Raw genomic sequence first — 24949 nt, 5'->3', positions numbered from 1 at the left:
GTTATTCTATGCTTCAGCTCTTAAGAAACCACCGTACTGTTTTCCATAGCAGCTGTAAAATTTTACATTCCCACCAGAAATTGTCTGCATCCTTGCCAACATTTTTTTTTTTCTTTTTTTTTAAAATAGTAGCCATCATAATGGGTGTGACATGGCATCTCACTGTGATTCTCCATCTTTTTAGGGGGAAGTCAGGCCCCAGGAAACACTAAGACACGTCCTCCGCATTGCAGAGCAGCTAGGCCCGGGCCCATGTTTCTGGGTCTGTGTCACAGCCTCCATCCTGTACTTCTGCTCCTCGAGAGGAGGCAGACGAGGGGAGGGTTTATAGATTAGGAGGTTGGGATTAACAGATACACTCAACTGTATATAAATAAAGCCAGTAAGAACCTACTGTGTACCACAGAGAACTCTTCTCAGTATTTTGTAATAACCTATAAGGGAAAAGAATCTGAAAAAGAATGTATATGTGTAACTGAATCACGTTGCTGAACACCGGGAGCTAACACAACATTGCAAGTCAACTAGACTTCAGGAAAAAAAGAAAAGTAAAGAAAAAGAGGAAGAAGGTGAGGCCCTTCTCCTACCTTGCTCTTCCTGGCGATTGTCAGGGCCCTTTCCCTGCCTTCTGTCACAGGAGCAGAACAGCCTTGGCCCATCAAAAGTGTCTGGAGGGTGAATGACCTTCAGGGGGAAAAGGGGCTTTCAGTGATATTGAGATTTAAAGAGTTGGATTGTTTTAACCCTGGGCATTGGGTAAATTACGGTACAGCCACTGCAGAGATGTGCAACAATTACAAGTGACTTCATAACGATTTTTCTTTCTGTTTTGCTACACTGCATGGCTTGTGGGATTTTAGTTCCCCAACCAGGGATCCAAAGCAGGCCCTCACAGTGAAAGCGCAGAGTCCTAACCACTGGACTACCATGGAATTCCCTGAAGAATTTTAAATAATTTCCAGTTTTTAGTAACAGGAAAGCTTCCTCTGATATTACGTGTATATGGAGGGGAATAGTGTAAAACTTCTTTATGAGCTTAATGATGAAAAAGAAAACTAGACACAGGAAAAAGATTTAATGGAAATATGCCCAAGCGTTATCAGCTGCTGCCACCTCTGGATTAATGTGAAGTGGGTGACTTTAATTTTTTTGTCTTTATGTTATTCTAAATTTTTCAGATTATCTATTGTACATTGAGTACATATTCCTTTTATAGTCAGAAAAAAGATTGATAATAAGATGATGGCCGCTCTTCATTTGGCACATGTGTTGAGTGATCTGTGAAGTATACAGCTCTGCTCAGGCTGATGGTGGGACGCTAAGGTGTGGAGGTGTGGGGACAGAGGGCAAGGAAGGAAGGTCAGGACCCCGGCGAGGTGATCGCTGGGGGAGGTCAGGGACGGGGGCATCTCTGCGCCCTCCGATGCTGCCCTGAACTCATGACATTAGGACCCTGGTTTTGAATCATTTGATGTCTGCATGTGGCATTTGCCTTTGACTTTTCTCACTTCAGCTGAGCTGGGACCTACCTGGACCCCTTGACCCCCGTCATGAGAGCAGCAGTGGCCCTGCAGAGGTTAGGGTCGAGGGGCGGGCGACTCAGCCTCCAGTGGGTGATTTCCCATGGCTCTTAGGACCTCGAACACGTGGGAGAGAAACCAGCGTAATCCAGCGCTGTAAAGAAAGTGCTCGACAGCCAGTCTCTGGGCCAGTGTTTTGCTCACCACTCATTGGCCATGAGCTTTGGCAGCCTCCTTAAGGCTTTGTGTCCTCAGTAGTTAAAACAGAGATGATAATAGTAACTATTTCACAGGGCTCAGGAAAGTATTAAAAGAGCTAGTTAATGCCTACTGATGGCCCCTGGCTTACTGTGTGCCTGATTCCTGTTGTCTGGTTGAGAGGAAGATTCTGATGCTAGACCTCCTGGACCCAAACCACCTCTGTGCCTCAGTTTCTCCATCTGTAAAATGGAGATCATAATACCAACTATCTCAGATGGTTATTGTGAAAATGAAATAAATTGCTATAAATAAAAGTGACTAAAATAATACTCAGCACATAGTAAATACTTAGGAAATGTTAACTATGATCAGAGGGGTGCACATTGGAGTGGCAACCAGTTATGTGTGGGGGGCACCCGCCAACTCATCTGACTGTCCCAGGAGTCCCATCTCACAGGTTAGTGCCCATCATTCAGTTGTTAAATACTTTGAATGTGAATGTCCCCACTATTGTTATTACCACCTCGGGCTCCAGATGTCAAGATTCCTATCTCATCCCACCGCTTTGCCAGATTTCTCTCTTTTCTTAGTTGAAATGGTCCTGCTCAGTTTCCAAAGGGTGCTGGTGCTCAAAGTTGGGGTCCCAGACAGACTGGGGTGCAGGCTGGCTGCTTTGGAGATTGCTTGATGAGCATTTTAGATGAAATCGGACACTTGAAGCTGTTCTCCTCCCCTTGCTCCCCTGCCCTTTTAAGAAGGAGCCAAAGCCAAGAAAAGGCAACAATTCACAAATACAAAGGGGACCATGAACATGACAGACAGGAGAAATCTTCCGCAGCAGTGTTGGCTGCCGGTGGGCCGATGGGGTAGATAATGGGAGAGGAAACATGGCCTTTGCAGAGAAATAGAACGGAACACTTTGTTCACTGGAAGAATGAACGCTGGCTGCTCAGTCGGGGTTTCCGATGATGAGCTTGTCTTTGGGGAGATGATGGCGATTAGGTTTTCTCAAGGCGCAGGTGGGGTCCCACCCAGAAACCCTGGGGTGGGGAAAGCCACAGACCTGAGCAGGGCGCCCAAAGGTGAGACCAGTGCATCCCAGTGCAGCTCACGGGCCCCGGCCGCCGACTGCAGTGCCGCCAGCCACTCTGTCCCTCCATTGTCTGCCCAAGCCGAGAAGCGGGGTGTGCAAATCCCTCTGGAAGCCCCCGAACCTTTTCTCAAATTATATCTTTTTATGGAGCCTTAGGGAGGTAGAGGGGCTTCCCTGGTGGCTCAAATGGTAAAGAATCAGCCTGCAATGCAGGAGACTCTGGTTCGATCCCTGGGTCGGGAAGATCCCCTGGAGAAGGAAATGGCAACCCGCTTCAGTACTCTTGCCTGGAGAATCCCATGGACAGAGGAGCCTGTTGGGTTATATTGTCCACAGGGTCGCAAGGAGACTGAGCAACTTTCAGTTTTTTACAAGGAGGTACATCCCAGGGAGGAGAGGATGAGGCCACGTGTATTTTCTGATTATTTGTATGCCAACTTTCTGGGTCAAGACGGTATCCTGTCAACACTTCCCTGGACATATATTCTGTACCAGATTCTCTAAGCTTATGATTACCTTCTAATTACAAAGTAGGTATTGGAATCTCTGTTTTACGTGTGAAGAAACTAAAGTTTTGAGAGACTGAATCTTCCCCCCAAGTTTCCAAAGTGACTTTGGGTTTTTTTGGTTAATTCTTCCTTGGCCATGACTCAAGAAACAACTGGAATCTTGTAAGTGGCAAAGACAGTGGTGGCTTGATCTTTGCTGGACCGGATCCTGTTACCTGGGTTAGAGGGAGCCAGGGCACAGCCAGCAGATGAGAAGACATGGATCTGGGCATTAGTGCTGGCTGAGTTCAGATGCCTCCACTGGGCCTTGCGTGGGTCAGGAGAAGGAGAGGTGAGGGCTTGCCCAGTGCCCTCAGCCGGGTGGTGTTCTGGCACGGCTTGCTCTTTTTCCTCCTCTCCCCGTGGTTAACACTTGGGGCTACCCCACAAGACAGGTCTCTGCTGAGGCTGGTCGGCCCGGACTGCACACGGGCCCTGGACGGGACCCTGCTTGTGCGAAGTAGCAGACGCGCGCGCCCTCATCCAGGCGGGGGGCCTGGATCTGGTGCTGGGAGCGGAGGTCAGCACTGCAGCTGCCCCAGCCCTGTGGCCCAGCTGCTGATGGGGCTCGGGAGGGGCTGGAGACAGCCTCAGGTCCCGAAGCAGGAGGGCCCCAGATGAGGGCCTCCAGGAAACACTGTCTACTTCCTTGGCTTTACCCAGGTCGGTGGGGCAGCCCCTTCCTCCTGGGAATCTCAGCAGCCCTTTCACGCTGCCTCTTCTGTCTCTGAAGAGGAGACTCAGGACTCAGACGAGGCTCTGGGTGGGAACGGCACCACCCATTTCTCCCAGCCTTTTAAGTCCTTTGGGGGTCAGCTGAATCTTGGCAGATGCCAAAGCTCCGTGTGGAGCTGGATTTCTGTGCCGGTGATGTAGGGGGCTGACTCCTCTTACAGGCTAGGACGGGCTCCCAGGGGCTCGGCGCGCCTCAGTCTAGCTAGTCTTGGCTGCTCTGCTAGGTGATGTATTACCTTGGTCATCTCAGAAGCAGCCCAGGGATGGGGGGTATAGGCCATTGTCTCCACCTGGTCTGGGCTAGACAGGGCCACACCATGGACCTGTTGACCCCCAGGGCCCACAGAGGCCGAAGAGAGGGAGAGCCTCGCAGGAAAGCTTTGTTTCAAGCCTGTGGCCAGCCCAGCCCCCAGCTCTGAGTAAACAGCAGAGATAGGATCGGGCGTAGCCAGGAAGGGTGGCAGGGTGCGGCCTGGGAGAAGAATGGCAGGATGTGGCACTGGGCACCGTGCTGGGCACCCACGCCTCGGGCCATTGTTCAGGGCTGCCCAGGGCTCTCAACTCTCAGGGGCCCTGAAAGGAAGTGATGTTCCTCTGGGACCTGTTCCCCTGGCCCTGCCACTCCCGGCCACATGCTTCCTCCCTGGCAGTGCCCTCTGCACCACCCACGCAGGGGCGGGGGTCTCAGTAGAGGGTCAGGTGTGTGCCCAGCGGGGAAGTGTCGTCACTGACCCTCCTAGGAGGGTCTGCCTTCCTGTAGCCCTGGGTCTGAGTCACCCGTCATGCTCCGATGACTGGAATTTATCTCTATCTTTATCTGTATCTAGATGTGGGGAGGGGAGGGCTGTTGTTATGGAGGGAGGAAGGTCTGAGAGTAAAAAGTCCTTTGATTCCAATCTGGCTGGGCTGGTTGTTGTCTGATTGGGAGAGGAAGTGGCTGGTGATTTGTTTGGGGGTAGAAAGGGGCTTAGTTTTTGTGTGCCTAGGGTGGGAGGGGGTCAGAGGGGCTGGGAGAGGGTTGACTGTAGGCAGGAGAAAGAGGAGCTTAGCCCCTGGAGTGTGCCTGGTTGCAGACTCCAGAACTGGGCTCTGCGCCCTCATCCCTCTGTGGGGGGCAGGCATCCGCTGCCTTGTCCTGGGCGCGGGATTTGGAGTCAGCTCAGAGACTCAAGACTCTGCTGCATCCAGGGTGGGGCTGGCCGGAGCCCTCTCCCCCTAGGGGCCTTCACTTCTCAAGATGCTCAGGTGAGGTTAAACCCAGGAGAAGGTGGCGGAGGGCCTGTGGGGTAGGTTCCCCGGAAGGGAAGGGAAGGCAGAGCAGGAATGCTGCTCCGTGCCCCAGCTGGTTGAAGGTCCTCTGACTGTATTCCTAAATCAGTATGCCCAAACAAGCCAGGTGAACCTGACCTTTCTGGGCCTCAGTTTCTCCATTTATAAAATATGAGTAAGACTGAGCGAGAAGGAGGAGATTGGGAACACAGAAGCGCTTCTACCCTAGTGAGAGCCCTACCAGGGTGGCCTCTGACCAGAACCTGGGTGGGAACTGGGGGAGGCCAGTAATCCACATCTCCTGAGCACCAGAAGAGTCTGACTTCTGGGCATCTGGGGAGAGGGGAGGCTGTGACGGCTGACCTTAAAAGCTCCTGAAAAATCATGTATATATGATTGAAGCATGGAGCATGCTTTGTAGGGAAGGGGTAATAAGGGAATTTTTTTTTTTTTTTAAGTCTCTGGAAAAGACTTAAGGGAAGACTCCACGGGGTCTTTAAATTCATGTTTGGAAAATGTTTCTTACTGTCCCAAGGTAAGAACAAAAGGAAGTGGACTTGCCTTGCTACTAGGGGATTGGGGTCATTCACAGGAAGAGCTTAGCAGCAAGAAAGATGCAGCTGAGGATAACTGGCTGTGGGAGGTGGGGGTGTGGGAAATTAGCCCCAGACAGCAGCATCCATCTGATGATGATGAGTATAGTAGTTGTCACTTAGGCATTCAGATCTGCCTTGTCCTATGCTGCTGAGCTGTATTATACTCTGAGTGTTGTACAAATGTTTATTGAGCACCTATATGTACCAGGCACTGTGCTAGACTGCGGCTATACTGATGAGCAAAACTAAGCTTATTTTCACAGTGTGGGGTTGGATGGGTTCTCAGGCTAGTGGGCCAGTCAGAAATAAAACAGGTGAAGGTATCATTCCCAACTGTGAAAAGTACTTTGAAGTCACAAGTTCAGGGTGCCAAGAGAATGTAAAACAGGCACATCTTATAGGGTCTGGAGTGTTAATGGAAGGCTAATCTCTTCAGCTTTGGTCTTCTCTTGCGGCTCAGCTGGTGAAGGATCTGCCTGCAATGCAGGAGACCTAGGTTCGATCTGTGGGTTGGGAAGATCCCCTGAAGAAGGGAAGGGCTACCCACTCCAGAGTCCTGGCCTGGACAATTCCACGGACTACAGTCCATGGGGTTTCAACACAGAACAGCACTGCTGCTCTGCCTTCCCTTGCAGGGTTGCAAGGTCGGACACAACTGAGCGGCTTTCACTTCAGTCTCTTCATGTTGGGAGTTTTGTTCCCATTTCACTGAGGAGGAAATTGAGATTTAGAGAGGTTATGTCAAGTGCCCGTGGTTACACAGCAATCAATTAAGCAAATTTAGGATTCAAATGGACTCAGGTGTGTCTGCCCCAGAGCCTTCTCTCTCAACCACCTGGCTCTAGGAGCATCCTGGGCTATATGGCACCTAATGGATGCTCACCCTGTATTATTTAATGTCCATGGACACCTGTGAGAGATGGATTATTAACCCATTATATGGATTAGGAGGCGGAGGCTCAGAGTTCGTTAGATTCCCACGGTAACACAAGTCAGTTGGTGGCAGGGCCGAGATTTGAATCCAGATTGTTAAACCCCAAAGGCTGCACTCTGAATCAGCCCTGGACTGTTGCTTCTCCATAAACCAATGAATCCATGGAGGGGACCAATGGAGAGCCAGGGCCAGTGCCTGCAGTGGAGACAGACGCCTGTGGAAATGAAGGGCCCTTTTCTGGGCTGCTAGCAGGACCTGGCAGGTAATGGGGGGTTGGGGAGGGGGAGTACCATGCCCTGGTGAACAGACTGACACCTCCAAGCTAGCTTGACTGGTCGCCAAGAGCCATTTTCTTTGTTACCAGGCTCTGTGTCAGAAGCTGGGACGGACTGTTGGGAGCACCCCCCCCCCCCAAAACAAAAATAATCCCAGTACCCAGTTGGGTGTACTCTTGGGAGTTAAGAGTGGGTAGAAAAGGCCATCAAGGTCAAAGGGAAGAGCTGTTAGTGCAGCAGGGTCCAACAGAAACAATGTGAGCTACACTTACACACGTTTTCCCTAGCTACAATAAGAAGTGCAAAAAGAAACAGGTGAAACGAATTTTAACGATGTGTTTTATTTAACCCCAAAGTGTCCAAACTTATATTTGAACGAGTAATCAATAACCAATGAGCTATTTTACATTATGTTTTCGTCCTAGCCCTTCCAAAACGAGGGTGTAGTTTGTACTCTGCATATTTCCACCGGGACCCGCCGCGGTTCAGGTGCTCAGCAGGGGGTGGCGGGGGACCCGGCCCGCCCGGCTCTGGGGTTCCTTAGGACCGAGCATCACCTCCTCTGCCTCGGCCTTCCGCGGCGGGGGCGGGGGGAGGGTGGTCCACAGCGGGACCGAGCTCTGGGGGGCGGCGGGCGCTGGGGCCCCCCCGGTGCCGCCGGGAAGCTGGGCCGCGTGGGCAGCACCCTGAGGGTGCCCGGAGGAGAACCCCCCAAGACCCCGGCCCGGGCGGGGCGCGGGGGGGCGCGGAGCCGGCCGGGGATCAGAAGCCCGCGGCCCCGCATTGTTCGCCTGTCACACTTCCTTTGGCTTTATTGCCTTTGTCCAACACCCTATTGTCTGATTTCCTTTTGTCCCCCTTTCAGCGCTGCTGTCTTTTATTTTCCAGCCAGCCTGGTTGTTTTCATTTCTTTTGTCTGAAGTTCCTGAGAGGAAGGTTTTATTTTCAGCGGTTTGATTAATTCACAGCTTGAGCCCCGGGTTGTTTGTTATGTAATTGCGGCCCTCGGCTTCGGGATCGCGCCCCTCCCCCGCGCCCCTCCCCGCCCGGGTGGGCCGAGCGCCGGCTTCCTGGCTGCTGGCCGGGCCGCGCGGGGCGGGACCCAGACGCACCCCAGGGCCCTGCTGGGCCGCGCGGGGGTCTCTTCTCCTTTCTCCTCACCCTGCCCTTCCTGGACCCCACACCAAGCCCCCAGGGCACCTTGCCCTTTGAAAGTGGCAAGAGAGTCTGGTCTGGTCTGGTCTGCAGGATGGCATCAGATCGAGCAGATACATCTTATTCGACTGGAATGCTTTCAGTTATTTGAAGTGAAATACTGTGCATGTGTACATCTGTCGTATGTAGCACATCGCATCATTCCTTATAAGAAGCATTTTATACAGAGGTGATGTAATATACAAATATACTGCACCTGCAGTTTAATTTGAGGGATGTTTTACTATATATAATTTTTGCCTTACGTTCCCCTCCTAAAAATGTAATGCCCGGGTAAACAAATTTTTTAAAAAGTAACACAGGTTTTCAAACTACTATGTATCAGAATCACCAGGAGGGCTTGTTAAAACAGATTCATGGCCTCACCCACAGAAATCCTGATTTGTGCCTGACCCATGACTTCACCTTTCAAACTAGCCCTCAGGCTATGCCGGCTGCCTCCCTGTGCTGCATTCCAACCGGCTGTGCTCTAACAAAGGCACCAAGCACTCTTCTGAACACCTTGTAAATATCAATTCATCACTTCACACTATCCATTTTACAGATGAGAAAACACGTACGGAAAGGTTAAGTAACTTGCCCAAGATTACTCAGCAGCTCCTGGAGTAGCTGAGGCAAGACCCATGCCTTCTTGGAACCTGCTGTATGTCCCAGCTGGTCTTGTCTCTGTGACTTTGGAGGGGGAGCAGGTGAGCTCTGGGCATTTGCTGCTCTGGCCTTGAGCCTGGCGTGACCACCGAAAACGACTCCCAGGATCCTGCTCAGCTAGTTGGTGATCCCACACGGCATGGTGTCAGCAACAGAAGTAGGAAATTCAGTCTCTGCTTTCATTACACCGGGGATTGCAGAGGCCCAGAGGGGGCCAGACTCTAATTGAGACTCTAACCAGATCTCTTAAGTATAATACTGTTCTACAATTAGACCAGTTCTGTAAGGAACAAGGGAAATGGGTAGAAGCAATGGCAACCCACTCCAGTACTCTCGCCTGGAAAATCCCATGGACGGAGGAGCCTGGTGGGCTGCAGTCCATGGGGTCGCTAAGAGTCGGGCTCGACTGAGCGACTTCACTTTCACTTTTCACTTTCATGCGATGGAGAGGGAAAATGGCAACCCACTCCAGTGTTCTTGCCTGGAGAATCCCAGGGACAGAGGAGCCTACTGGGCTGCCGTCTATGGGGTCGCACAGAGTCAGACACGACTGAAGCGACTTAGCAGCAGCAGCAGCAGCAGCAACCAGATACAAGAAAATATTTCTCGGAAAGCTACTCATCTCTTAGGTCACTTCAACTCACCTCACTTTTGGTAAATAGACAGATGGATTCAAGGAATAGTTGCAAATACTTCACTTTTATCTTGCCTCTTCTATAAGGAAAACAAAGAACAAGTGTATAGGGTAGTCAATACTTGGTTTCACGTTAGGGGAGTAGGAGGGAGTGTGAAAGTGAAAGTCGCTCAGTCGTGTCCAACTCTTTACAACTCCATGGACCGTAGCCCTCTAGGCTCCTCTGTCCATGGGATTCTCCAGGCAAGAATACTGGAGTGGGTTGCCATTCCCTTCTCCAGGGGAACTTCCCAACCCAGGGATTGAATCCATGTCTCCCGCATTGCAGATGGATTCTTTACTGTGTGAGCCACCAGGGAAGCCCCTGGTGAGTGGTGGAGAGGGAAACAATCTGGCCTCTTCATAAAGAGTAACTGCTACTCAATCCCAGTTATTGCCCCAGGCTAAATTCAAGAGAGTCCAAGCCCAGATTTTTATGTGCTATCTCTTGATTTTTAAATTTTGATAACTAATTACAAATACGTACTTAAACATACACAGACACATACTGTATATATGATCTTGGTTTTACTGGGCTTGGAAACAGCCAGTTAAGTTTCTAGCCTTCTTGGTGGAACCCATCAGCCCGCTAGTCCCAACGCTGCAACAAGCAGGGTACAACAGAAGGCGGCCCAGTCTCCTCTAGGCCTTTCTATTAAAAAAAAAAGGCAGGGGTGGGGGCAGACCAGAATCTTTTCCAGTCACAGTGAGTTCCAAGTGGAGCTGGTCTTTTGTATGAGTATACCTGTTTGGGGCTGGAGCAGCAGTCACTGCCTGGGGGCTCAGGTCCTCGTCCCGACTCTGCCCCTCCTCCCTCAGGATGTCTATGAGGAGCCCTGGCTCTGCCCAGCTGGTCCTGGATGAAGTTGGCACCATGGTGAACTGTACTGTCAAGGCAGAGGGGAAGAAGGAGCCCTGTTACGAGGACCCCCAAGGCTCGGCCACTGCAGCTGAATCGCAGCCTGGAGACCCAGCCCGCACCCCCCAGAATGGTGCTGACCCGCAAGCTCCAGCCCAGGTGCCCAGCACTCTCTTGGGTCCCCTAGGTCAGGGTCCCCAGCCTGCCTCTGCGGCTCCTATGTGTGTGCCCATCCCCCTGGAGGATGGGCCAGGCATCACCAGGGGCTCCTGGGTCAGGGTCCCCAGCCTGCCTCTGCAGCTCCTGTGCGTGTGCCCATCCCCCCGGCGGATGGGCCAGGCACCACCAGCCTAGCAAGGGGCAGGCAGACGGGTGGGTGGGTGGGTCAGGCTACCTGTCTGAGCAGGACATGGACTCTCGTCTGTCCTCACTCACCTGATACTAACTGCTCGCCTCTGTGTGACTGGTCCTTACCCTTGAGGACTAGTTGAGAAGTAAGATACACGCATTTACAGTCTGGCTTAAAGCTAATCTACCAGCTTTGTCTAATAGTAGACATCTACTACTTTCAAATCTACTGCTGATTCGAGAAAATCAGTCTTATTACCCAAACCAGAGTTTAAATCACTATTAAAGACAATATGATTCCTCATCCTTAAAATGAAGGAGCTGAACTATATGAGTGGTGATGATTCTTTCAGCTCTTAAAAATTCCATGATTCCATTTAAGAGATGTAAAAGGAAATATGTAATCAGAGGCAAATGAGAAAATAAATAAATTTAAATTAAAAAAAAAAAAGGCAAATGAGTGAAAATGAGGAGAGTTTTAGGGCTCTGAGGAGGGATCCAGCCAGGAGGAGTAGGCGAAAGGGGGCTGGAAGTAGGGGTAGTGAATCAAGGAGGACTTCCTGGAGGAATAAGACTTTAAGCTGAGCCTTAAAGAATGGAGAAGACTCAGATGAGAAGAGGAGAAAGTGGGCAATGTCTGAAAGAGAATGGGAGTGGGGACCCTGAAAGTAACCAGCCAGGCTGGAGTGTAGTGCATGCAAGGGAGGAATAATTAATAGCTGACTTTTGGCCTTTGCCTCTGCAATGGCAAACCTCATTCACATTCCCTAACTCCTTTGATCCCAGCTACAATCCTATGTCATAAGGAGGTATAAGTATTTCCATTTTCAGAAGAGGGAGGTCAGGTTCATAGAAGTTCAGGAACTCATATGGGATTAAGCACATTGTGAGTCAGTGAGCCCAGATCTCTTGTCTTAAAACCTTTTGTTCTTTTCACGAAATCGATTAAGCCGAGTCAGAGCAAAGGTCGGGAGGTGGGGAGAGAGGGCCCTACTGAAGGCTGGGAGCTGGGTAGATTCTGGGGTTCCCCAGGGCATACATCCCTGGAGTGCTCAGCGCCACCCCCCTCCTGTCCCTCTTGTCTTAGGGTGACAGGGACATTCAGTGTGTCTCGCAGGACAGCAGCTCCCTGGAGAACAGTGAGTCCCCAGAACCCAGGAGACCAGGAGGTTCCGAGGCTGCTTCTGGAAGCCAGGAGAAGCTGGACTTCAACAGAAACTTAAAAGAAGGTGAGACGTCTGCCCAAGTTAGAGATGGGGGCCTGGTGGGGCGGTCTTAGGATGGTGCTTCTCAGCCTTCTGCCCAAGTTAGAGATGGGGCCTGGTGGGGCGGTCTTAGGACGGTGCTTCTCAGCCTTCTGGTGTTTTCCAGTTGTGCCGGCCATCGAGAAGTTGCTGTCCAGTGGCTGGAAGGAGAAGTTCCTGGGAAGGAGCTCTGTGGAAACCAAAGATGTCAAAGGTGAAGGCCCATGTGGGTGGGCAAGGGGGAGACATCTGAACCCCCTTCCCTTCTCTAGGCCTGCAGGGCAATTTCTGGGGTTCTTGGCTCCCTCACACATGACCTGTGCCCCTCTGGCTGCTGCCTGGCCCTAGGGGTCAGCACCATTCTCCACCCAAGCGCTGGACCTATTTCCGTGCAGCAGAGGCCTGGTGGGAATCAAGTCCCCTGGGACCCTTGTGACCTTGGGCATGTCATTGCCACTTCCCATATCTCACTATGAAATGGAATGTTCCCTCTCACTGCTGGAAATTCTAGGCCATCAGGACCTCACTCAGTACAATAAAGTGTGTTTGCTTAGGTTCACTCCCAGTGTGGTGGTTTAATTTTCCGAGAGGAAACTTTAAAATAATGCAGATCCCCAGATTCGAGACTCACAAAGGATAGGGACCTAGGCATCTGTATATTTCAAAGGTTCCCTGAGTAATTCTGATGCAAATGGTCTGTATCCTGGCACTTAGGAGTAACTGCTATATCTGATATGAGCCGCACTGGAGACAAGTTAGACATCGCTAGCTGAGGGCCGTGTACCAGATCCACGACTGAGCTTTACATTCAGTTCCCATTACCCTCACAGCAGCCCTGTGAGGTGATGATCACGGTGCTTATTTATAGATTCAAAAAACCATAAAGTGCAGAGAAGTTGGTCGCTTGCCCAACAGCTCCTGGGGGGGAATGGGTTAATAGCAGAATTTGAACCCAGATCTGTCTTGCTCCAAAGCCTGCCCGTGTCCCTCTGGACTCTCCTGCAGGACAGTTATCCACCTGGCCCTATGGCGCTGGGCTCTTGAGGACACCCCAGGGGTGGGCCAGGCCTGAGACGTCCCACCATCAGCATTTCCAGGGCCTGGAAGAGCAGCTGATGGTGGGGAACTTCCCAGAGCGACCAGTGGTCAGCTGACTAGATGAGGAGCCTGCTCCAGGGCAAGGATCATGTTCTGGTCTTCTCTGTGGTCCAGTCCCTGGCACGGCCCTGGGGGATAGCAATTGCTCAGTGTCCTACAGATGAACTGGTGGACAGATGAACAGACAAAAATTGTCAACAATGGCTCTTTCCCTGTGGAGCAGGGACCAAGGAGAGCCTGGCGGAGAAGGAGCTGCAGCTTCTGGTCATGATCCACCAGCTGTCCGCCCTGCGGGACCAGCTCCTGACAGCGCACTCAGAGCAGAAGAACATGGCCGCGATGCTCCTGGAGAAGCAGCAGCAGCAGATGGAGCTGGCCCGGCAGCAGCAGGAGCAGGTGGGCCCTGCTCCCCGGGGCGGGCACCCTCAGAGCATAGCAGGGAGCATGGTGGGCCCTGCTCCCCGGGGTGGGCACCCTCAGGGCACAGCGAGGAGCGTGGGGCGGGCACCCTCAGAGCACAGTAGGGAGCATGGTGGGCCCTGCTCCCCAGGGTGGGCACCTTCAGGGCACAGCGGAGAGCATGGGGGACCCTGCTTCCCAGGGCAGGCACCTTCAGGACACAGCAGGGAGCGTGGGGCAGGCCTGGCTGGTGCAGGCTGAGGCTGTGGGCGGGTGGGGAGGGGGCCACAGGAAGGGGCTGGGATTCCCGCCTCTGGGGTTCATCAGTCCTTGCAAGAGGACCAGGGTGGAGGTTGCTGGGGGAGCTCTGAGCGAAAGCAACCAGCTGCTTCCTGCCCACCCTCCCTGTCTGGTCTCTAAGGGCGAGCTCTGCAAAGGGAGAGTAAATCCTGAGGGCTGGCCGGCTGGCTTCTTATCCTGTCCAGCTATCCTGCCTGTCTGTCCACTGGTGTGGAAGGCAGGCTATGGATGGGGCTGCAAAGGCTTATGGGAAGTGGGATCCTGGAGCCTAATGTCCACACTCCCATTGCCTCCTCTTTCCTTCTGCTAGATCGCTAAGCAGCAGCAACAGCTGATTCAGCAGCAGCACAAAATCAACCTCCTTCAGCAGCAGATCCAGGTAAAGGGGGGAGGGCTGGGCTCTGGGAGGGCTGGAGGCTGAGGGGCTGACACCAGTGTGCACAGGTTTTGTGAACAGGGAAAGACAGTGGCTGTGGATTGAGCAGAACCACTGAAGCATGACCCTAAGCATGGGGGCTCATGTTTGCTCTAGCCCCTTCCCTTGTTTTTGTCCCCCGTTTCAAGGGCAGGGCCCAGAATATCTTCCTCCCAGCGGGGATCTGAGGGAGCAGACAGGGGCCCACAGAGTGGATGTGGGGTCAGATGGATCCTTTTGAAAACTGCCCTCAGCCCATGTCTCTCTTCCCCTGGTCCACCCTCTGTTTCCAGGCCTGACCACACCTGGGTAACTGGTTGGGACCCCCAGGGACTTACCCAGTGTTTCTTTGCCCTCAGCAGGTCAACATGCCTTACGTCATGATTCCAGCCTTCCCCCCAAGCCACCAACCTCTGCCCGTTACCCCCGACTCCCAGCTGGCTCTGCCTATTCAGCCCATCCCCTGCAAGCCAGGTGAGTGCGGGCGGGGAGGGCCGGCCTGAGGTCAGGGAAGGAGCCCAGGGATCGCAGTCGTCCATCGGTTTGCAGTGTCACCTTTCTGGGTCTAAGTTTGGGATCTGTCTAGTCAAAAAATAATCCCTTCTTTCTGAATTTCACTGGGAGAATGAAAAGAAATAGCACATAACCATGAAGTGCTTTCCAGACTAAGGATGTTGCCAATCTAGGTCTAGTCTCCCAGTTCTGGGACACTTCCTGTACCAGAATATTAATACTTGAATGTTAACTCACTTATACATCTCCCGAATTCACACTCCTGCTTTGCTCTGCCCCGTCACGGGACTTGGTGACTGCAGAACAGAGCACCAACCATGCGTCCGGTGCTGACGAGTTGCTGGGCAGCCATGAGGTGATAAAATGTGGACTCTGAGCTCAAGGAATTTATGGTCCCAGGAGGGAGACAGCAGAGTACCTGGGAGGGCTTCTTGTGGTGCTCACTTGGGTCCTGGGGGTGCAGACTTATGAGCATGAAGCTGGGAACGGAGGGTGGAGGGCCAGGGCCTGGATCCTGGGGCCGGAAGCCCAGTGGGGTGTCGGAGTGAGACGGCAGCAAGTGGGACACGCCTGGGGAGGGCAGCAGGGCTGAGCACAGACTCTGGAATTTATCTGTAGGATGTGGGATGCGCCTGGACGTTTCAGTAGAGGCCGCGTTGTCACTGGCTATGGGTGGTGGGGAACAGGGTGGGTACCAGGTGGAGTTGAGACCAGGTCGGGGGCTGTTGGGGGGATTCTTGAGATGGGGGTGACAGCCCGAATGAAGGCAGCGTGGGATGGAGGCGGCGAGGGAGCTGTGAGCACAGAGTCCTTATGAGCGGCCCTGGGGGCAGGCGGAGGTGCTGCCCGTCACTGGTCCAGGAGGGGAGCAGGTTTTAAGTCAGCTCCCTTTGGGTGATGTTCCCGTTCCGCCTGAGAGACGGCAGAGGAAATCCAGTGTGGGTCCAGCACCAAGACCTTTGGGCTGCAGGCACAATTCCTGGGTCAGCCCCCCGATTCAGGGTGGAGGCAGGGAAAACATAAAGGCCTGGAAAGTCAGGCCCTGCTTTGAGGGCAGCTTTCTGGGGTGAAGGCATGGGAACTGGAGGGTGGAGCGGGGTGAAGGGGAGGGCGGGTTGCACAAAACCACAGCACCTCCAGGTGTTCACGGGCTGAGCTGCAGGGCTGGGGAGGGCAGAGCCTGTGCCAGGATGGGACCACAGCCTCGTGGAAAAGGGAGACAGGAAATACATTTTGGGAGACCTGCACTGGCCAGGCTACCACCTGCTTCATCTGCTCCCAGATCCTAGTGGGCAGGGAGCCCTGTGGCCACCAGCTGCGCTGCCAGCTTGCGAGCGTTAGTTCTACGGCCCGTAGAACAGGGTCCAAATTCCCAGGCTCGGCCTTCACAGGCCACAAGCCCCGCTGATCCACGCATGGCACCCTCACTTGCCACCTTCTGCTTTGGCACCCGCCCGCCGCCGCTGCACCTGCCCACCCACTGACACCTCCCCTCCCCCTGGGAGGCCTGCTCCAGTCTCCCCAGCTGAACAGAGTTGTCTGGCATGCCACGCACACAGCCCGTATCACCACCGATCATGTCGGCAGAGGCTTATCTCCATGGCTCATCTCTCCATCTCGATTGTCAAGTCAGTGAGGCTGGGCCTCCTTGAGGGAGAATGAGCCCAGCTAGGCAGAAGAGAGCTAGTGCCTGTAGAGGGTAAGACCTGGGTTCAGATCTCAGTGCTCCACTCATTAGCTGTATGAGCACCTGTGTCATTTCTCCTGGTCTCAGTTTCATTATCTGTAAAATGGGATGATGTAAACTGAGTACCTATTAATTTGCCACACATTAGGGATTCTCTTGCTAATGCACATAAGACAGACTACAAACCAGGTAGCTGCTTTTGTAGCCTGCACGTGCATGCACGTGTGCTAAGTCACTTCAGTCATGTCCAGCTCTTTCGACCCTATAGACCGTAGCCCGCCAGGTTCCTCTCTCCATGGAATTCCAGGCAAGAACACTGGAGTGGGTTGCTATGCCCTCCTCCAGGGGATCTTCCCAATCCAGAGATCAAACCTGCGTCTCTTAAGTCTCCTGCAGTGGCAGGCAGGCTCTTTACCACTAGCACCACCTGGGAAAGCCCCCCAGCCTGTAGTAGGTACAAAATCCGTAGAAGGAGTAGAGCTCATCTTGCTGTTGGGTGGGAACTCCATAGTCAGTGAGTTGGGAAGGGCAGGAACAGGGTGAAGAAACGGGGTTGGGGGTGGGCACAGGAGGCCTCGGCAGCACTCTGGGGCTGGGAGGCAGTGGTTGGAAGCAAGCTGGGCCTTCTCTGAGCCTCCGCCCGCTTTGAGCTGCTGGGACCTCGTCAAGCAGGGTGTCTGCTGTTCTGTGCTCACACAGGACTTTTCTCCTTGCCGCCTTTTCCATAGTGGAGTATCCGCTGCAGCTACTGCACAGCCCCCCCGCCCCAGTGGTGAAGAGGCCTGGGGCCTTGCCAGCCCACCACCCCCTGCAGGTACCGCCCCCCACCGGCCCGGCTCCCTCGGGGATGGGGGCTCCTTTGTGTTCCCCTACTTCTACCCTCGTTTCCCGCCTCCTTGTCTCCTCCGCTCCGCTCTGGCCCACGTGCCCCTGGCCCCTCTTGAGTTGCTGACCCTTGGCGCCTCCCTCAGGAACCCTCCCAACCGCTGAACCTCACGGCCAAGCCCAAGGCTTCGGAGCTGCCTAATTCCTCCAGCTCCCCCAACCTGAAGCTGAGCAACTGCGGACCACGTCCCCCAAGCCACGGGGCCCCCACGCTGGACCTGCAGGCCAATCCCCCTAGCCTGCCTTTGGGTAAGCCCCCCACGCCTTTCAGTGCTAAGGGAGAGTGAAGAGGGTGGGATCTGAACAGGTCCGTGACAGTTTCTATGACCAGGGGTTAGACTCGCTCCTTTCAGCCCCCTTGAGTTTCAGCACTCGGCGTCCCAGAGACCCTCCCTGCTCTCCCCCCTGGATCTGACTGGGCAGCAACCCCACCATCAGGGATCTAGGCCTTTCTCCCGTCTGTCTGTGGGCACCAGGACTCCACGTCAATGGCGCCCTTGGGGGTGTGCAGGGCAGCAGAGGGGAGGACGGTGCATCACCCCAGGGGTCGTAAGACATGACCTCGCTCAGTCACCCCTCTGCTCCTCTCCCCGCCCTCTCCCCAGGCTTCCTCGGTGAAGGGGACGCTGTCACCAAAGCCATCCAGGATGCCCGACAGCTGCTGCACGGCCACAGCGGAGCCTTAGACACTTCCCCCAGTGCCCCCTTCCGTAAGGTAGGGCCCCCTCCCCTGCACCCGGGGAGCCAGGGGGACACAGAGGCCGAGGCTACTGAAGGGAAAGCAGGGCAGGGAGTGGGGTGTACAGAGGGGGCTGATGTATGAGTTCCCTGTCTCCCCAGGACCTCATTAGCGTGGACACATCTCCAGCCAAGGAGCGGCTGGAGGACAGCTGTGTGCACCCACTGGAAGAAGCCATGCTGGGCTGTGACATGGACGGTGAGGATCTGTGGCCGTTCCTGCTCCCCACCAGGGCCAGGGCAGACCTGGGGTGTCTGTCTTAACCCCTTCTCCCCTAGGCGGTCTGTGGAGTCCCCTTACGGGTCCCTCCCTTGTCTGTCTCTTGTCCCTAGGCCCCTGCCGGTCTTCCCTGGCTGCTGCAGGAGGCTTCAGTGACCCCTGGTGGTGACAGAAGGGAAGTCCTTCTGCCAGCCCTGGAGGACTCTCCTTACCCCACACTGGCTGCCCTGGGGGACTCTCCTTACCCCACGCTGGCTGCCCTGGGGGACTCTCCTTACCCCACATTAACTGCCCTGGAGGACACTCCTTACCCACACTAGCTGCCCTGGAGGACTCTCCTTACCCGACTCTGGCTGCCCTGGAGGACACTCCTTACCCCACGCTGGCTGCCCTGGAGGACTCTCCTTACCCCACTCTGGCTGCCCTGGGGGACTCTCCTTACCCCACATTAACTGCCCTGGAGGACACTCCTTACCCCACACTGTCTACCCTGGAGGACTCTCCTTACCCCACGCTGGCTGCCCTAGGGGACTCTCCTTATCCAACACTGTCTGCCCTGGAGGACTCTCCTTACCCCACGCTGGCTGCCCTGGGGGACTCTCCTTACCTTACACTAACTGCCCTGGGGGACTCTCCTTACCCCACGCTGGCTGCCCTGGTGGACTCTCCTTACCCTACACTAACTGCCCTGGAGGACTCTCCTTACCCCACGCTGGCTGCCCTGGAGGACTCTCCTTACCCTACACTAACTGCCCTGGAGGACTCTCCTTACCCTACACTGGCTGCCCTGGAGGACTCTCCTTACCCCACGCTGTCTGCCCTGGAGGACTCTCCTTACCCCATACTGGCTGCCCTGGAAGACTCTCCTTACCCCACACTGGCTGCCCTGGGGGACTCTCCTTACGCTACACTAACTGCCCTGGAGGACACTCCTTACCCCACACTGGCTGCCCTGGAGGACTCTCCTTACCCCACGCTGGCTGCCCTGGAGGACTCTCCTTACCCCACGCTGGCTGCCCTGGGGGACTCTCCTTACCCCACGCTGGCTGCCCTGGGGGACTCTCCTTACCCCACACTGGCTGCCCTGGGGGACTCTCCTTACTCCACGCTGGCTGCCCTGGGGGATTCTCCTTGCCACAGGCGGGCTCCCCATCCAGGCTGATTCCTCCCCTGCTCCCCAGGCTCCCGCCACTTCCCTGAGTCCCGGAACAGCAGTCACATCAAGCGGCCCATGAACGCCTTCATGGTGTGGGCCAAGGACGAGAGAAGGAAGATCCTCCAAGCCTTCCCAGACATGCACAACTCCAGCATCAGCAAGATTCTCGGTGAGGGCCAGTGGGGTCTCAGGGCTGGGGGTTGGGGAACAGGGTATGGGCCCTCTCGGAGCCATAGTCCAGCAGGATGGCTGCAGGAGTCAGCTGGGTCTAACTGGGCCTCACTGGGTGAGGGCCCAAGCCATGGTGAACTCCACCAGAGTCTGCCGGTGTTTGGGAACCAGACAGGAAGCAGGGCCGGGGGTCCTAGAGTCTTGTACCATGGTGGGGCTCTTCTGCACCCGTGAACTTGGGGGAGAGAGTGTACGTGTGCACATTCTCTAGCTCCCCCTCTCCTATCTCTCCCTAACATTGTCCTCCTCTTTGCCCAGACCCTTGGAGCTGGCTCTGGCAGGAAGCAAGAGAGACGTATTCTTGGGTTGTCAGTAGAAAGGATTTTGAAAGTATACATCCTCTTTGGGGGCCAAGGAGAAATGGAGGGCAGGGCAGGTGGGGTTCAAAAAAGCAGCTGTTTTCAAGCCTCAGCTCCTCCAGTTTAGGCCTCTGGTTATTGTTGAGGGCCTGGGGGGCTACTCTTTTACTTATGCAAATCATGCAGACCAGAGGCTTCCCAGAGTGCCAGGTAGTTTGATATGTGGGTGGGGGCTGTGTCTTAAGCTAGCAATTGGGTATCCTTCCACCTGCCAACCTCATTCATTTGCTCAGTATCCGTGGAGCTCCCATACTGGGCCAGGCCCTTGCTGTGTATATATGATTGCACATGTATCTGGGACCCAAAACCTTTGTGGGGCTTCCAGTGCCCGCAGGGGGCGGGCTGTGTCAGCAGAGCCCAGCGCTGACCGCCTGCCCTGGGTCTGGGCCAGGCTCCCGCTGGAAGTCCATGAGCAACCAGGAGAAACAGCCTTACTACGAGGAGCAGGCCAGACTGAGCAGGCAGCACCTGGAGAAGTACCCAGACTACAAGTACAAGCCGCGGCCCAAGCGCACCTGCATCGTGGAGGGCAAGCGGCTGCGGGTGGGCGAGTACAAGGCTCTGATGAGGACGCGGCGCCAGGATGCCCGCCAGAGCTACGCGACCCCGTGAGCGGCCTGTCCGCGGCTGCGCGCGCGTGCGTGTGTGTGTGAGAGAGAGAGAGAGTGAGTGTGACAGGGGTTAGTGTGGGCTTCCTACACGACCCCGTGAGCGGCCCGCCCGTGGCTGCGGCTGCGCGCGCACATGTGTGTGTGAGAGTGAGCGACTGGGGTTAGTGTGGGCTTCCAGGGGATCTGTGTGCATTTGTGTGTGTGTGTGTGTGTGTGTGTGTGTGTGAGCGACAGGGGTTAGTGTGGGCTTCCAGGGGAGCTGTGCGTGTGTGTATGTGTGTGAGAGTGAGCAACAGGGATTAGTGTGGGCTTTCAGGGGAGCTGTGCATGTGTGTGTGTGAGAGTGAGCGACAGGGGTTAGTGTGGGCTTCCAGGAGAGCTGTGTGTGTGTGTGTGTGTGTGTGTGTGTGTGTGTGTGAGCGACGGGTTAGTGTGGGCTGTCTTTTGGCTGTGTGTGTGCGTGTGGCTGCAGGGATGACTGTGACTGGTGAGTCCCTGGTGGCTCAGGATATAGATTTGTGACTGGGGACTAGCAGGTGTCTAGAGAAATGTGCCTGTGGATCCCATTTTTGACAAACTCGAAAAATTCAGGGGTACTAAAGATCATACAGAGGATTCGTGACTTGACCAAAGCAGGCATCCCAGTGGATTCCTTTAAATAGGAAACTCACTGGGGCATACGAAATATACTGCTTTCCCAAACTGAATTCACACACAATCCTCTAGGAATATCTGAACGTGTGGCCCTGGGGCTGCATGGGCTGGGGGTGGGTGGGGGCAGGTCTGTAAATTTGCCATCAGAAAAGCGCCAGGGAGCAGGTGTGTGTGTCTTGGAGCCAGAAGGGTGGGAGTAGGAGGACGTGCCCTGAGGAGGCCCAGAGGAGAGTGGGCCTGGGGTCGAAGTCAGAACACCTGTAACCGCGCCTGTCCTCCGCCCGCAGCCAGCAGACCAGCCAGGTGCAGATGAGCCCCTCAGAAGTCCTGTACCCGCGGGTGGCAGGCGTGCCCCTGGCACAGCCCCTGGTGGAGCACTGTGTGCCCCGCGGCCTGGACCCGAACATGCCGGTCATCGTCAACACCTGCAGCCTCAGGGAGGAGGGCGAGGGCACAGAGGACAGGCACTCAGCGGCTGACGGTGAGGTGTACCGGTACAGCGAGGACGAGGACTCGGAGGGCGAGGAGAAGAGCGACGGGGAGCTGGTGGTGCTCACGGACTGATCCCGGCGGCCCGGGCCTGGCCCTCCTCCCTGCGGAGACCTGGGCACAGCCACCCCACCCACTGGTACTTGGACTCGGGCCTGCCGGAAGATGGGCACAGCTGTGCGTGCGCAGATGCCTGCGCCATGGGAGATGACCCCTCCGCACACCCACTGTGGGCACACTGAGGTGCTGGTGGCCTCGGTGGTGATGGGCTGGGCTCGCCGAGCTCCACTGGGGCGCTTGGGGCTCGTGGCCAGGGGGCACTGTGTGACTGCCCCTTCTGCAGGTCTGCCCGTCCTGGGGGTATGGCAGCTACAGACCTGTTCCTCTAGGGCCGCAGTCTTTCATTTCCATTCTTGTTCTGGCTGGACCAGCAACCGTGGGACCAATCTGCACCCCAGCATCACCACCACAGTACCCCAGATGGCTCCTGGGACCACCAGGATCACTTTGTGCACAAAGGTCTGGCTGTCCTTGCCGTCTTTACCTTCTGCCAAGCCTTTCGTGTCTCTGGCTGCTGCGTGTGCACGTGTGTGTGCACATGTGTGCGTGTGTGCGTGTGTTTTCGTCTGTTCTCGCATCGCATGAGGTATTTATTGAGTGCCGGGGCCGCCGCTGAGCTCCCGCGGGTGTCTCCTGGTGCCACTCTTGCTTCTCTGGGGGGCTCTGTGCCTCTCTTTGTCCCCGAATTGCTACCTCTCCACGTCAGTCTAGGCGTCTCAGGCTCTGTGCGTCCTTACTGCGTTTCTGTCCTTGCCTCTTTGCAGGGCCTGTTTGGGTCTCTCCCTTCCCCAGTGCCCGCCCTTGCCCCTCTGGCACCCACTGGGTCTCTGCAGGCCCCAGTCTGCCCCGGGTCCCCGGGCACCCCCCTGCTCCTGCCCACTCCGTCACTGCCTCCCTGACCCCTGGAGCCACTTCCAGCTCCCGCGGCTGGGGACGTACTAGCCTCCAGAGGGCCCTGTCCTGCTGCCTCAGCCCCGTCCCAACCTGAGTGCCAGGAGCGGGGCAGAGCCCTGGCGGTGCCCCTTCTGTAAGCGCCAGGAAACTGGGAGGGCTCTTGAGGCCACGGGGCTCCACGCCCCTCTGGAGCCGGAGGTGGGCGGGCTCTGTGTTCTAGGGGGCTTCGTCCTCTTCCCCTGCCCCCCGCCTGCTGCCCCCTCCCCTGCCCCACGCCACACCAAGAGCTTGCCCGGGTCCTGGTCCCTTTCACAGAGGCTTTCCCCAAGAAAATCAAATCCTGATGGCACCTGACTCCAAAGGTCCGGAAGAGCCCTGGGCAGGGTGGGGAGGGAACCCACACCCCACAGGGACAGATGTGGAGCTTCTGTCTGTTCCCCCGTCTTCCCCCTGCTCCTGCCCCACGCCCAGCTTTTCTCCAGCTGTTTCTTTTTTTTATGACTGTAAACATAGATAGTGCTTTATTTTGTAATAATAAGATAATGATTAGTAACTTAACCAGCACATTTCTCCTGTTTACACTTGGGGGGATTTTTTGTGTTTTGTTGATATAATAAAGACAGACCGTCTCAGAATCTGGCCCTTGCCTGGATGGGTTAGGGTTAGGGTTAGCCCCAGCCCGGCACCACTGCCCCTGGTGGCAGCCCCGTGGAGCCGAGGAGGAGACATCCCAGGCCAAGGAGGCCAGGCTAGACGCCCCCCAGAGCCGACACGCGATGGGCCACCTCTGCTTCAAGGAGGGGAGCCCAGCCTTACCACAGCGCCCCCTCACGTCCGAAGAAGAGAACGCAGTGTTAGGAGCACCGTGGTAAGAGGCAGGAACTCAGGAAGCTCTCCCCAGAACTGGCCGTGTGGTCCTGTGTGTGTGCTGGGGGGACGTCGTCTCCCCTGCATGCCTCATTACCCTCATCTGAGAAACAAGGATGCTGTGCCTTAGCCAGGGCTCTTTTCCTCTCTTGGAGAAGGAGCCCTTTGAAAACCTAATAAAAGTACGGACTCTCATTCCACAAAAGGGCTCACGTAGACACCATGCGCCCCCCAGGATACTGATTAACGAAGCAGGGTCTCTATTTATGTACTTCAGGGCTCTGTGACCTTACACTCTGAAATGAGGATTCCAAATATCTATGTATCACAGTAAGGGAAGTAACAGTCCCTAAAAGAGCTGGATACTGAAACGCTCCAAGTGCAAGAAGAGCTGATGAAAAGACCAACTCCTGTAGCTGAAATATTAATCCCATTAATATGAAATTGGGGCAGCAAAGCAGAACAGTGCTGTGTCAGTTAGACTTGGGTTGGATTAACAGAAGTGTGTGCTGACCAGGGAGGTGAGGAGCCAGTGTGCACCACATTCCCCATCTCAGGTGCGTCGTGGCAGCCCGAGGCCCTTCAACAGAAAAGGCCATTCTCGCACTGGAGGGGCCCAGAGGCAGGCATCCTATTCAGAGGGTTGGAGGGAGCCTGGTGGATGGACGTGACTTTCAAGGAATGGTTGGGAGGGCCAGGGATGTTTGGTCCAGAAAAGAGGAGGTTAGGGTAGGGTGGAAAGAACAAGATTGCTCTCTTTAAGGCTGTCAGCTGGGCAACACAGGTATTTGACACAGCTCCCAAGGTAGCACTAGCCTGGCCTTTTGATGAAAGTCTCAAGGGCCTGCGTTTTTGGCTTAACATAAAAAACTTGTTGACAAAGATGGCCAAAAGTGGTAGTGAGCTTCCCCAAACAGGAGAGTTCTTGAATGCTGGAAAACGGATTTCTAAGTTAGAGATGGCTAGTGGTGAGAGAAGGTAGGTGTGGTTGATTCCAGGGCCACAAAGCCAAGAATTAGGGCCCCGGTCTTTTGATCTAGGGAGCATCCTGGCTGCCAGCCTTCGCTGGTTTTGCCCAGCCCAGACTCCCAGAGCTTGGAGCCTCCTCTCTCCTGCCCTCCCGCCCCAGGTCACCAGCAGGGCAGTGACAGGCAGACCTTGGGAAGGCTGACTGTGGCGCCCGCCCCCTAGTAGCCACACGGGAGAGTCGCTCAT

General features: G+C 55.1%; 1 protein-coding gene across 9 annotated transcripts in view; it reads left to right on the top strand.

The window, feature by feature from the left end:
- The window catches only part of SOX13 (SRY-box transcription factor 13), a 44906-nt gene extending 21404 nt beyond the window's left edge, over nt 1-23502 (top strand). For 3 of the 9 annotated variants that reach the window (XM_086345734.1, XM_086345735.1, XM_086345728.1), the window contains exons 2-14: nt 10527-10725; nt 12002-12143; nt 12286-12372; nt 13480-13652; nt 14266-14334; nt 14733-14844; nt 17299-17384; nt 17542-17704; nt 18061-18170; nt 18296-18392; nt 19595-19738; nt 20551-20767; nt 21712-23502. In XM_086345734.1, coding sequence (XP_086201860.1) covers nt 10528-10725; nt 12002-12143; nt 12286-12372; nt 13480-13652; nt 14266-14334; nt 14733-14844; nt 17299-17384; nt 17542-17704; nt 18061-18170; nt 18296-18392; nt 19595-19738; nt 20551-20767; nt 21712-21988 — 1875 coding nt within the window. In that variant the 5' untranslated portion in view covers nt 10527 and the 3' untranslated portion in view covers nt 21989-23502. Of the gene's footprint in view, nt 1-5216; nt 5343-6918; nt 7159-10526; nt 10726-12001; nt 12144-12285; nt 12373-13479; nt 13653-14265; nt 14335-14729; nt 14845-17298; nt 17385-17541; nt 17705-18060; nt 18171-18295; nt 18393-18526; nt 19739-20550; nt 20768-21711 lie in introns of those variants that run through there. The other 6 variants (XM_086345732.1, XM_086345733.1, XM_086345727.1 and 3 more) reach the window with 4 other exon arrangements.
- The last annotated feature ends 1447 nt before the right edge of the window (nt 23503-24949 follow it).

The sequence above is a fragment of the Bos grunniens genome, chromosome 16, assembly GCF_055505025.1.
Source record: "Bos grunniens cultivar Pamir isolate PY7600 chromosome 16, Bosgru_T2T1.0, whole genome shotgun sequence".
NCBI lineage: Eukaryota > Metazoa > Chordata > Mammalia > Artiodactyla > Bovidae > Bos > Bos grunniens.
This window is presented reverse-complemented; position numbering and strand designations above follow the sequence as displayed.